The sequence below is a fragment of the Coloeus monedula genome, assembly GCF_965178545.1.
Source record: "Coloeus monedula genome assembly, chromosome: 5".
NCBI lineage: Eukaryota > Metazoa > Chordata > Aves > Passeriformes > Corvidae > Coloeus > Coloeus monedula.
Window position 1 is genome coordinate 45,181,067 of NC_138785.1, and position 12,030 is coordinate 45,193,096.

General features: G+C 39.1%; 1 protein-coding gene across 1 annotated transcript in view; it reads left to right on the forward strand.

Annotated features, from left to right (window-relative positions):
* Positions 1 to 6,206: 6,206 nt before the first annotated feature.
* MTMR7 (myotubularin related protein 7) overlaps positions 6,207 to 12,030 on the forward strand; it is a gene marked incomplete at its 5' end in the record, with an annotated part of 41,344 nt that continues 35,520 nt past the window's right edge. The window contains one exon of the mRNA XM_082281624.1: positions 6,207 to 6,230. Within this exon, the coding sequence (XP_082137750.1) occupies positions 6,207 to 6,230 (24 nt within the window). The remainder of the gene's footprint in view (positions 6,231 to 12,030) is intronic.

The window sequence follows — 12,030 nt, forward strand, 5'->3', positions numbered from 1 at the left end:
TACTTTCGTATGGTGTGAATTTGAAGTATGAAACTGCATTTCAGTGAGGGTTTTATTATACATTTTTGGGAAACAAATGTAATTTAAAAAAAAAATTCAGTTCATACAGCATTGTAGTTTCTGTGAAATTTGGAGAGTAATCAAAATTAATTTACAGCTATCACACACTCATGTGTAATCGTGACTATAAAAGCACAATTGCTTCACTGAACTCTGATCATCACAGGTCAATGGGAAGCTTCAAGATAAACTAACTCTTCAGTATTTTAAACATAGCTTTACCTAATTCTTACACAAAGTACAGGGAATACATTTCCTATGTTATCCACTTTTTCTTTCGTCTCTAGTCTTTGTTCCCTAAACCCAAATATACCATATCTGTATCTTTTTCTTCATGTTGGGAAAAATGCTCTGAGCAGACCATTAGTATGGTCCCATAAGTTAAGAAAATTTTCTTTATGAAAGTGTTGGAAGCTGCCTTGTTATCATGATGTTATTTTTCATTGAAAAATACTGCTTCAGACTACACACAGTTGCAGTCTGCTTTGAGCTTTCTATCTTTATTTTCTTCTCCTAAGTTGTTGCTGAGCCTCTGACAATGTTTCAATGGAAATGGGCTAAGATAAAGGTGTTTTTAACAATACATATTTTTTAAAAGTTATTTTTATTCTTTAATATCATTTAAGGGAGTATTTCCTGCCTAAGATTCAGGACAAGCTAGTGTAAAGGTAGTCAGAATATTACAGATGCTACAGTTTGGAGAATCCCTGCTGTAAAGAGCTGTAAAGCTTCCTAAAACTTCTCAAGAAGAATTCAATTACTCACTGTTACTCAGGGTTGATACCTGACCCTGTAGTGAAGTCACTTTCAAAACACTGAATTCCCACTTTTAAGTGGAAGAAACACATTTTTCTGCTAGGTCTTAATGAAAAGTAAGTTCTTTAAAAATTAATAACTCATCCTTCTTTCTAAGTTTCTTTACATAGCTGGGCATTTAACATAGGAGCAGACCTGCTCAGATATACTCAGACATAGCTGGTGCATGGGAGGCCACACTTACAGGTTCCCAGTTCCTATTATGGCAGCATCCTGCTGAGAAGCAGCAAAGGCCAAGATGAAGGAATTGCTCTTCACTGGATTATCTAACTGGCAAAACAGCTTAGGGTAAAATATCTGTACCTATGGATTTTCAAAACCACTATTTCATCACTTCAAGAGTTTAGGAGCTTTTGTTTCTCTACTGGCTATATTATGAAGCACTTCTCTCCTTTTTGCCCTTACGATCCATATTGTAATAACCGACCCCTTCCTGTATTTGCTAAGCTTTCCTCAAACTGCTGTGTGTGATATGATAAATACCAGCTCCAGGACATCATGGCTGAACTTCCCCCACTCTATCTCCAGCTGGTTGTGCTTACAAGCTTTGTTATGAAAAATGCAGCATTTTCAGAGTAACAGGAGTGAGTATTCTAATCTTGTTGAAATGCTCTTATTTAATCAACAGTTATCACTTAATCAACAGATTAAGCATAATCATACCTGTTTCTTCAATTTGTGAAATCCTCATGTAAGTAACTGGACATATATCCTGAGTAATTCTAGAGTTTTGTCTATTTTGTTTCTCTACTATGCGTTTCAGGCCAGTTACCACAAACCTGGCCAGATATCATGCATGTTGTATCATGTATCATGCATCACAATGTTATATGGTATGTTATATGATATAAATATCAGTTTGTTTGTCTGCAGAAAAGCATCAAAACCATTCCAATTACCAGAAGTAGGCTGGTATTTTTTCCTGCAAAAATATTTGCTTTCATAACAATGTAACAGTGTTTTATAACAAGGCCAAATCAAAGACTTTGAGCCATTCTGGAAGAAAAAGTTAAAAGGTCAAACCTAGTAACAGTCAAGTTAAACAATAAAGTGGAAGCTGCTCCTCACATCCTTGTCACATGCAGTTCTTGCTATATTAACTGGGGGTGAAGTCTGTCTGTCCAAGTCACTTTTCAGGAGAAAGTTGCATGTTCCCTGAAAAAAAGTTCAAAAGTTAGTAACAAATATAAACAGACACACTGTTTCTGAATCCATGGTACTTATTATCCCGGGTGTAAACATGTTCCAATAGAATGAATATTTATCATTTGATAAGTGGCATGAAAAACCATGACAAAAGTAAATAACAAGAACAGGTTGTATGAGGAGCAGAGCAGCTGAGGGAGCTGGGGTCGTTTATCCTGGAGAAAAGAAGGCTCGGGGAGACTTTATCACTCCCTACAACTACCTGAAAGAATGTTGTTGCCAGATGAGGGTTGGTCTCTTCTCTCAGGTAGCAAGTGACAGGATGAGAGGAAATGGACCCAGGCTGTGCCAGGGAAGGTATTATGTTTAATGGTAGCATGGTCAGGTTAATGGCTGGACACAATTGTCTTAGAGGCCTTTTCCAAACTTAAAGATTCCATAACGCTAAGAAATTATTGGGCTGGTTTTTATCTTTTGAAGGGGTTAAAACAACAAAGCAGTATTGTGAAATTGTGGAAGAAAAGAATTTTGAAACTACAAAGTAGTTATAAGTTACAGGGTGTATTACTGGTGTAGATCTATTCAAAAAGATATTAATGTACTGTTCTTCATGGTAAAAAGTGGTACTGTTTCCCTTTTTCTACTATACAAAGTCTATTTTGCCATGCATCTTACTGGATATTTTCATTAGAAGAGAACTGATAAGAAAGTCAGTTGACTTTTATATAGCCATATTTGGTTTGTGTGCAATTTTCAACAAATAATGTACAAAGACCTGTATGATGGATTGCATGAGAAAGAGTCGATGCCCACAAACCACTTTTTGCCATCAATGGGTCCAGAAGCATTTCCTTGGTGAGATGTTAAGCTGGGTTTTTTTAAGCTCCATTCCTTATGCACAAACCCAGGGCTGCACTCAAACCACTGCTGTTTGCCTCTACCCCACAGTAAGATGGGCTGACCCAAATCTCCACATCTTCATCCCATATATCAGACTCTTTGCTTGGAGGATTCTGTCACCTTGGCTATAGCTGTCCCAGCAACAAAGCTGTTATACCACCAATTTTCAGTTAATTTCTTCCCTACATGCTAGTATTTAATTTATGTCTACAAATCTGTAGAATAAACTTTAAAATAAGTATTAAAAGTACATAAATGTATTCTTTGATTTTGTATTATATTAAAATGCAGCCCACGGGAAATTACCTTTAAACAAGTAAGATATAATTGGAAAATACCAATAAATCCATAAAGCCTTCCACATCTAACATGATGGTTCAAATCCAGGCCAGGCAGGCAGTATGAAAAATGTCAGAGTATTTGGGTGACTCCACTGAATATAACAGAAATGTTTACATATTGGAAGTGAGGTGTGTTCAGGCTTTAATGGATAAGGCTGAAAGCTGACTCTACTACTTAAGGATATAGAAAATAATTATGCTGGTATGATTCTAGTCCTCAGTGACCAGCCTTCTTCACGTGACATTCATTAAGAATTTTGTTGGCAGTTTCAGCAGATAGGTCAAAACCTATGTAGGTGTGGCAATTTAATTTTCCTGCCCCTACATCTTAGTCGAGTCAGAGCAGTAATCAGCAGTTATTTCTGGTTATGCCCTTACAGAGGATTTAATTTCCAGACTGTTGATGCAGCAGCCTCCATGAGCCTGTATTACCGCAGGCCTGGTTCCTACGGTACATCACCGTGTCCCGCAGCCATAGGGAGGAAGAGGAGGAGAAGATCCAGCAGGCAGGAATTGTGCAGCAAGATTGTTTTATTTAATTATTTTACAAACTCTTTTATAGACTTTTTTCTTCACAGTGTAATTGGACAAAGGACCAGCCACCCCTTGGGGGTGACTGGCCAAAATCCTAAAACATCCATTATCAACATATTTTCTACTATACCATAAACAAGACTTTCCAAGGTTGCAGGTGGCTTGGTTGTTTACATTCCCTGCTACCTCTTCTGTGAGAGAGAAAAGTCTCTCACGGACTTAGAAAAATAACAAGAAAATCCTCGCTAACAGCATTTTTGTACCTACAAGCCTGAAATGCAAATGAAAAATGTAAGAGAATTTTTAGAAGGCTGTGCTTACTGCAGCTTTCCATGACAATTGCAGTAGACATAAATTTTATCTAAATTCTGTTTACAGCTGCATTCACACATCAATTATTTTATCAGCCCAAGATAGGCCAAAAACTCTGTCAGGATGAGCAACCAATTGCTACATGAAGAGCAATGCTTTAGTTTTGCAGCTATTTATGAATGTGAAGCAGTCAAACTGCATTGTCAATTATGTCTGAAAGTTTTCTTGACATCAACAGTAGGACTTGAACTTGGCTGTGATGAATCACAAGATGTACCAGAGTAAAAGCATCTCTGGGGACTGAAAGGATAAATGTGCTTTCTTCCAACTTTACTCATTGGTGGTAATGCCAAAAGATGATAATATATGCAGTGAATCACATCAGCCATAGCTACAAAGGAAACATATTCCATGGCTGGTTAATTCTTAATTGATTCTGATGCTTTGGCCTAAAATAGAGAATAAAAAATGCCATTGAACAAGAGTCTTGTGAAGTCCACACTTTATGCACCTTTATAGATGCTATCCAGTGGATTTTCAAACAGCAAATGGTATTGCCGAGCCTCATTTCAGATCTGAGTGAACAGAGTGAAACGCAATGATTAGAAACTCCAAGAAGAGTTTTTATTAATTTTATGGTGTCTCAGACTTTGGCTATAACAGCCACTCCTGCTCAATAACAGCAGCCAAACTATGAGAGAAACGAGGGCAGAAATGGGCCAAAATGGGAGGAGCAAGCAGAATGGTCAAATCCAGGGGTGACTTATTTTCCACTCATGATAGTACAGCTTCTGTCTCCTCTAACCTGAGAGTTGATGCAAAAAAACTCTCTTGATGCCCTGGGTTTTGTGGATAAGAAATGGAGAAAAAACCCCTTCATATAGCCATTCACTAGCAAGAAAGTGGCAGGACTGGAGACACTTTGGAACCAGTACAGCTGTACCCATTGCTCCCTTTCCCTTGGGGTAAAATGCCTTTTAGTTTTTTGGTAACCCTGTGTTATTTTCAACCCATATTTTATCTTTCACAAAACAAATTAAGCTTGCTCTGTTCTCTGCAGGCAAGAAGAAGATATGTGGAGAGCTTCTGTTGCTCTGGAGCAGAGTCCTCTTGCTGTGGCCTTTGTGGGGTTTGACATGTCTCCACATTTATTTCTATGCCTTGATGAGGCTAGTCCTTACCTGTGAAGAATTGCTGGAATACCTTGATCAATATAGAAGACCTGGGCATTTTACATTTATGGTGTACCTGAAATAATATACTATCACCTCTAGTCATTTGCACATTGGCATAAACACTGAGAAGTTTCTCTTTTTGCTCTGAAAATGACAGCAATTCAAAGATGGTTAGAGATACCTGATCTTTATCTTCACATTGATAAATTGGGAAAACCATCTCAGTGTCATTTCTTTTTGCTCCACGAGGTAACACATCTCTATCAATAGGTAAGGCAAAAGATGTGAAAAGGCATTTCTGGCCTAAGGCTGAAAACTCTGAGTCACAGAAAATACTCCCTCGTGCAAATCGGAGGATGCAACAAAGTCGTGAATTACGGACACACAGAGCTTGAGATGAACAAAATTCAGTGCTTCAGTTTCAGTAAGTGCAGCTTTTGTCTTTGAGCTACTGTACACGCTGGGCCAGGGAACAAACAAAATGGGGGGAGGCGGTCTCAGACAGAGCTCGCTTTATGCTTCCGATCTTATCCTCCCTGAAACAAGGGCAGAGCGATGTAATTCTGGATAAGCCAGCAGACCATGCGGTGGCGGTGCCCGGGGCGGCGGGGCCGGGCCGGGCCGGGCGCGGAGCATCCCCGCCGCCGGGGCCGCATGGCAGCTGCCGGGGAGGTGGAGCCAGCCGCTGACCTGCCGGCATCGCAGCACGGGCACGTCTTCTGCCGGCAATAAATCCTCCCTTCTTCCTTCCTATCTGCGCCGGAAAACGCGAGGAGAACAGAAAATGAAAATATATGATTAAAAAAAAATAATAATTTCTTTTTAACAGCAGGGCCGGAGGAAGCCGGGAGAGGCCAGGTGCGCAGGGCTGCCTCCGCCGGCGGCAGGCAGTGCATGAGGAGCTGGGCCGGGCGCTGCCGCCATGGAGCACATCCGGATGCCCAAGGTGGGTCCCGCCGGGCGGCCCCGGCCGCGGCAGCATCCCCGCGGCAGCATCCCCGCGGCAGCGTCCCCGCGGCGTCTGCTCCAGCCCCAAGGAGCCTTGCACCCGCAGCCTTGCGGGCCTCTATGGCCTTCCAGGTGATGTTGAGGGCTGGTTTTCGGCCAGCTTGCCATGATACCTGCCCAAAACGCCGAGAGGTGGGCGCGTTGCTGTGCGGTATGGGCCGGGGATTTGTCGGGCTTCTCATTCAGTTCCTCTCTTAACGCAGGCACTGTCCCTGAGCTGTAGGTATCCGAAATGGGAGCCTGCTTTTACCTGCTTTACGAAATGTGTTACCTGCTTTTCAGACGCCTTTAGTTTGCCCCAAGATTTCAGACTCGGTGATTAATTGATTTAGTGTTTTTTCCGTACATGTTTGCTCTTCAGCCTACGTAGTCAGACTTTTTCTATAGCTTTCTAAGCACGAGGCCTGTATTTGTTAACAAAATTGCCGCCTTGCTCTAAAAAAAAGATACAGTTTTAACACATAAAAGGTTTAGATTAAACGTGATAATAAAAAAGTGAACCAGAGCAATATGTTAATTTGAAATATTTTCATAATTATTTAGTTATTTATTTATTAACCCAATCCCCTGAAATAAGGAATTTATTTGTATTTATTTATTATCAATATTTAATATGATGACATGAATTTGAGATTAGGGCCTTGTATTTTGCCTGTCTTTTCTGGCCTTCAGGTGTTAAGCTGTAAATCTTCTAAGAAGATAGGCCTTTATAACAACTGCCTTTCCTCTCATCTCATTTCATGATCTGTTATCTGCCTTTTTGGGAAGGAAGAATTTCGGAATAGTGTGATTGTATCCTACTGCAGGTAGGATACAGTCAGTGAAAGTTGTCTGAACAGATGCTTCTGACAATTTGCTGAAGAATGCTGAAAGCGTGAATGAGAAAAAATGCTGAAAACAAATTAAGAAGGGTAGGAAAATACCCTAAAAATAAATGGTTGTATTTGCTGTGAATGGAAGACCCAGGGAAATCCCTGTTGCAGGCAATGGAAGCTCATCTGTTTTCTTTTCTACAACCAGGTCCTGAAAATATTACTCTGCGTATGTAAAACCCATTTCTGTATCTGATACTATGAGAAGGCACTGTACCAATGCCTCAGGTCACTGAAAATCTTAACTCAGTGTGAGGTGATTCTGCAGTCCGGGATCCTGGCAGTCTCTTACATTACATTACACATCATTACATCTAAAAGGTATCTGATATAACAGAGCAATTAGAAGGCATGATTTAAAGGTACAAGGGGTTCAAAAATCCTTTAAAATTTCCAACATAAATGTAGAAAATCAACATGAGTCACTACGGAAATACTTCATCTCTCCGGTTACTCCTAAATACACTGAAAAATCAGTGTGTCTACAGCTACCTAACAGAATTGATGCATTTGATTTTTTTTTTTAAACCCCTCAGCTTAAAATCCGTCACTGGAACAGTGTTGGGTTTTTTTCTTTTGTTTTTATTGAATTTGGTTTTGATAATTTGGAATTGAACATGAAATGATTTCCAGTGTCAGTAATGTAAAAATAGATAAGGGAAAGCTCATAGTATCATGTGTTAGTCTCTGGTGTCACATTTCCTGACTCCATACAATCTTGTCTTGAGAGAAATTTGAGAAGTGACTGCCCGGCTCTGCAAAGGTATTAATCTCAGAATAATGACACTTCCCTTGATTCACAAACCCAGCCAAATGGAAAATCAAGATAAATCCCATACTTAGCAAATTAATAAAGTTGATAATATCTGAAAAAAAATATTCTTGGCCCAAGTAAAAGCTTTTCCTTCAAAGGGAGGTCTATACTACATGGCACCCATTAGGTCTCAGCAATTGTTCCAATTTTAAGTGAAATATGACTGTAGTGATTTATGGTTCATAAATATTAAAATTAATCTGATAGAACATAACAGACATTAAAAAAGCAGATGGTAATTCCATACCAATTGGATCAGTAGTTCATTAAGGTCACTACTCTGTGTCGGCGTGACAGAGGAGAGAGAGCATTTAGACCTGGCCACATTCTGCAGCTTCTCAGCATCTACAGTTGTATTAGAGTCCAACTCTTCCTAGTTACATTAGTGTCCATTTATGGGCCTCTCTGTGTGAGTTAGCCAGTGCTCCTTATAGACAGGCTGACACTCTCTGGCTCCACAGCCTGCATGGAAGCAAGTTACAGAAGGTTGTGGCTTTACAAAAATTACCTTGTTCTGTTAAAATGTCCTGAGTAGCTTCCCTCAGTATTCCTTCCTTCTAGCTTCAAGGATTTGTTCAATAAAAATTCCATGTTCACCTTATCCACGTCTTCACAGTAAATCTTCATCACAACCCGCCAGATTCTGATAATTTGAGAGAAATGTCATCAATGACCCCAAGACCTCTTCCCTGTGTCAAGTACATTGTTCTGTAGATATGTTTTGGGTTGTTTTTCCTGTAGGTATTCTACTTTTGTCTGTCTGTGTTGAAGCTCCTATGTGTCTCTTTTGCCCACATACTGTTTTGCAAGACTCTTCTGGAGTAGGATTTCCCACTGCAAAAGCCATTCTGGTGCTTTCCCAACAGACTGTGTGTATCCACCTGCTAATACACTGTTTGATGTACTGGCCACTGTTGTTCTGTCATTATACTCTTGGTAGAAATAGGGTGCATATGTGATGTATGCCTGTATGAACAGATGTAGGCACTACATTTTCACAAGGTAAATGCCATCCTATGTACGAAGGCTGTAATTTTAAGTACATTTAAGAGTTGGAAACAGTCCCTCATTGCTAAATGGAATTGTATATAACTCCCATACCCTTTTAAAAATTAAAAATTAGTCAAACCAGTGACTGACATGAATTTGGATTGAACGGCAAGATACTTTAGGATAACTCTCCAGACCCAAAATACGACAAACAGCTCATAACAGTCAGAAAAAAAGAAATCAGCAATACTTTTGAACAGATTAGAAGCACATTTTATGAGCATGTGTAGAGATATGTCTGATCATAGACAGGATGATAGCTAGCAGAGCTCTGTAGATATGTTCATAGGGCAACTTCATGTGCTGTAGTTAATCAGTTACTTTATTTTGTTTGTAACTCTACATATCATTTGTCTTTGTATATTGGCAGCAGGCCTACAGAATGGCATTACAATAAAGAACACATCAGATTTATCCCTGGTGTACTAGCTGTCTTCAGTGGACAGCCCAGAAATTCTTTTGGCTCAGTGTTAACAGAATACTTGGGATGACTTGAGTTGCTCAAGTGCTTTCATTTTTGTGATGTTATGGTGAGGTATTTCCTTTCGATGATGCCTCTCTCAGGCAGAGTTTAAGATATGCTCCCACGTTAATGACAAATCTTTCTACCAGATACTTCACAGAACAAATTTCCAGCATGTGTAAATGAGTTGTGTGTTTGCTTTTGTTTTCAATCGACTTTCCATAATTCTTGATTTTTTATAGTTTTATGACATGTTCTTTTTTGACAAAGTCTCCATCAGGAGACCCATATAATTTATATCCACTTTATATATGACAATGTAAATGGCAAAGTATTTGTCCAGGTGCTTATCCAGGTCAATAGCAAAATTGAACCCAGCATGCCCAGTCTTTACTCTCCAGCTACATGTTCCAGGTTGCTGGATCTCCACCTTTTTTTTTTTTAGGTAAGTTAGCATATTCTACTACTGCTCTCTGTGTGCCTTCTGCTGAGATAAGATGTGATATTATAGTTATGTTCTCTGTATCTAAGCTACAATTCCTTTTGGAAAAGTTTGATTTATTTCAGTTGTGTAGAAAGGTGGCAGCAGTCCTGGGGTGATTATCAGGAAACACCTGGGGATGGGGACTGGAAGTTTCCCCCACAAGCTGGGGAATGGAGTGCCACAGGCACTTCACTATAGTACTAGAGTTTGGCTAAACTTTTATTTAGTTTGCTACTTAGAAAAACTAGAAGAGGTGAGGCTGGCATGGCCTTTGCCTTTTATTGGTATTTTGGGTCATTAGGTTACAGCAGACACATTACTGCAACGTCTTTTAAGTGCCAAGTTGATTTTCTGCTTTTTGAGTATTGTGTGAAGGAGGTTTCTGTACTTTCCTCTAAGTCTACAACTTAGAGAGTGTATCTTACAATTCAGCTGGTGTTTTCTGATTCCATAATTGTTTTCTCATTTTACATCATGGTTAAAAATTGTTTAGTCTGTTTTGGGTCCAGTAATGTTTGATGGCTTTAAATATGTCACTCCACTGCTTTAGTCAAATGATGTATTCAAACATCTACACTAATCCTGGACACATTTAACTCTGATTTCGTGAGTTATGGATTTTTTCTTGTTCATAAATCTTCCTTATTTAGAATGCAATTTAGTTTTCTTTGGGTTCTATTTATTCCATCTTTGTGCTATGAAACTTTGAGCACAAAGGATACGTTTAATACAAGTGAGCTTTGTAGTATACTATGCCCGAAAATGTTCTGTGGTAACATCAGACTGGAGGTGGATAAAATGAAAACGGGAACTGCAGAAAATATCCACATGTTGTGGGATTAAAATATTTGTGTGGAATTTTGCTATAAAATATTTGTTTTGAATTAGTCATCAAGCTACCTTCTTATTAGTGTGAGTTTTGATAAAAACAAAATCTTGTAACAGCCATTATCCTCAAAATATTTAGTCAAAAATGGTCAGAAGATCACACAGACTTTCTTATTTTCAATAATGTGACACTCAATAAAGAGGTAGCTGGATAAAGTCACAAAACAAGCTCTAAAATTCATGGATAGTCATGTATTTTAATTTGTTGTCTTGGTATTTGTATCTAAACCAGTAACTAAGCCTTATTGCACTTTAAAAATAGTACTGCAAATCATTAAGACAGCATGTCTGCAGGGTCCTCTTTGATTTTTTTTTATGCACAGTAGGAGACTGAGGTTGGAATGAAGGATTTGGGAAGTTTGGCTTTGGGGTGGTCAAGGCTGGAATCTCTAGGCCTGCTGTTAATGGACCCAAGTGGGTGGGTTTTGACCTATTGATGTCTGTAAACTAAAGGAATGATCTATTTGCAGTAGAAAATGCACACTGACATTTCCCGCTGTGCAAGGTGTACTCTGCTGAGAAGGACAGGTCCCTACCACCAGAAAAGGGAGTCCTACAAATCCATTTTTAATGCAAATCTCTCGTGGCCTGCACAACTGAAATGGCTTGGTACTGCTGCTCTAAAATAGGCTGCTGAACAGGGCATGGTTTTAAACATGGAACAGGAAAGCCTGTATCAAATACAGGAGTTTAAGGATATATTTCTTTTCAGTATCCCTTGGCTGCATGGGGAATTCTTTCTCCCTATATATCTTTTCAGAACCAAATCTGAACAAATTTGGCAAGTGTATTAAGATTTACTGCCTTAAGGAAGCCCTATTTTTCCTAGATCAAAGCTCTTAGATAGGATTTTTAATAGAATACACTTAGTTGCTCTCTTCTTCTTTTCTAGATAATACAGACTGAAAGAGAAAACTTCATGCATGAGCCTTGTGTTACAATGTTGACACCATACTGCAATGCTCTATACTCTTGTAATAGGTTCCTGTTTGCTGCTCCCATTATACAGCTGCTACTCAGGTATATCTGATAATGTGGTGCTGACCTCACTCTTTTCATAGATCTTAGCAGACAATAGTTTCTTTTTTTTAAAGCCAAATTATTAGGTAGTTTGTTCTCTGTCTTGCTATTATGAATCATTCCTTATTATTTTTCCAGCTCTTTTCC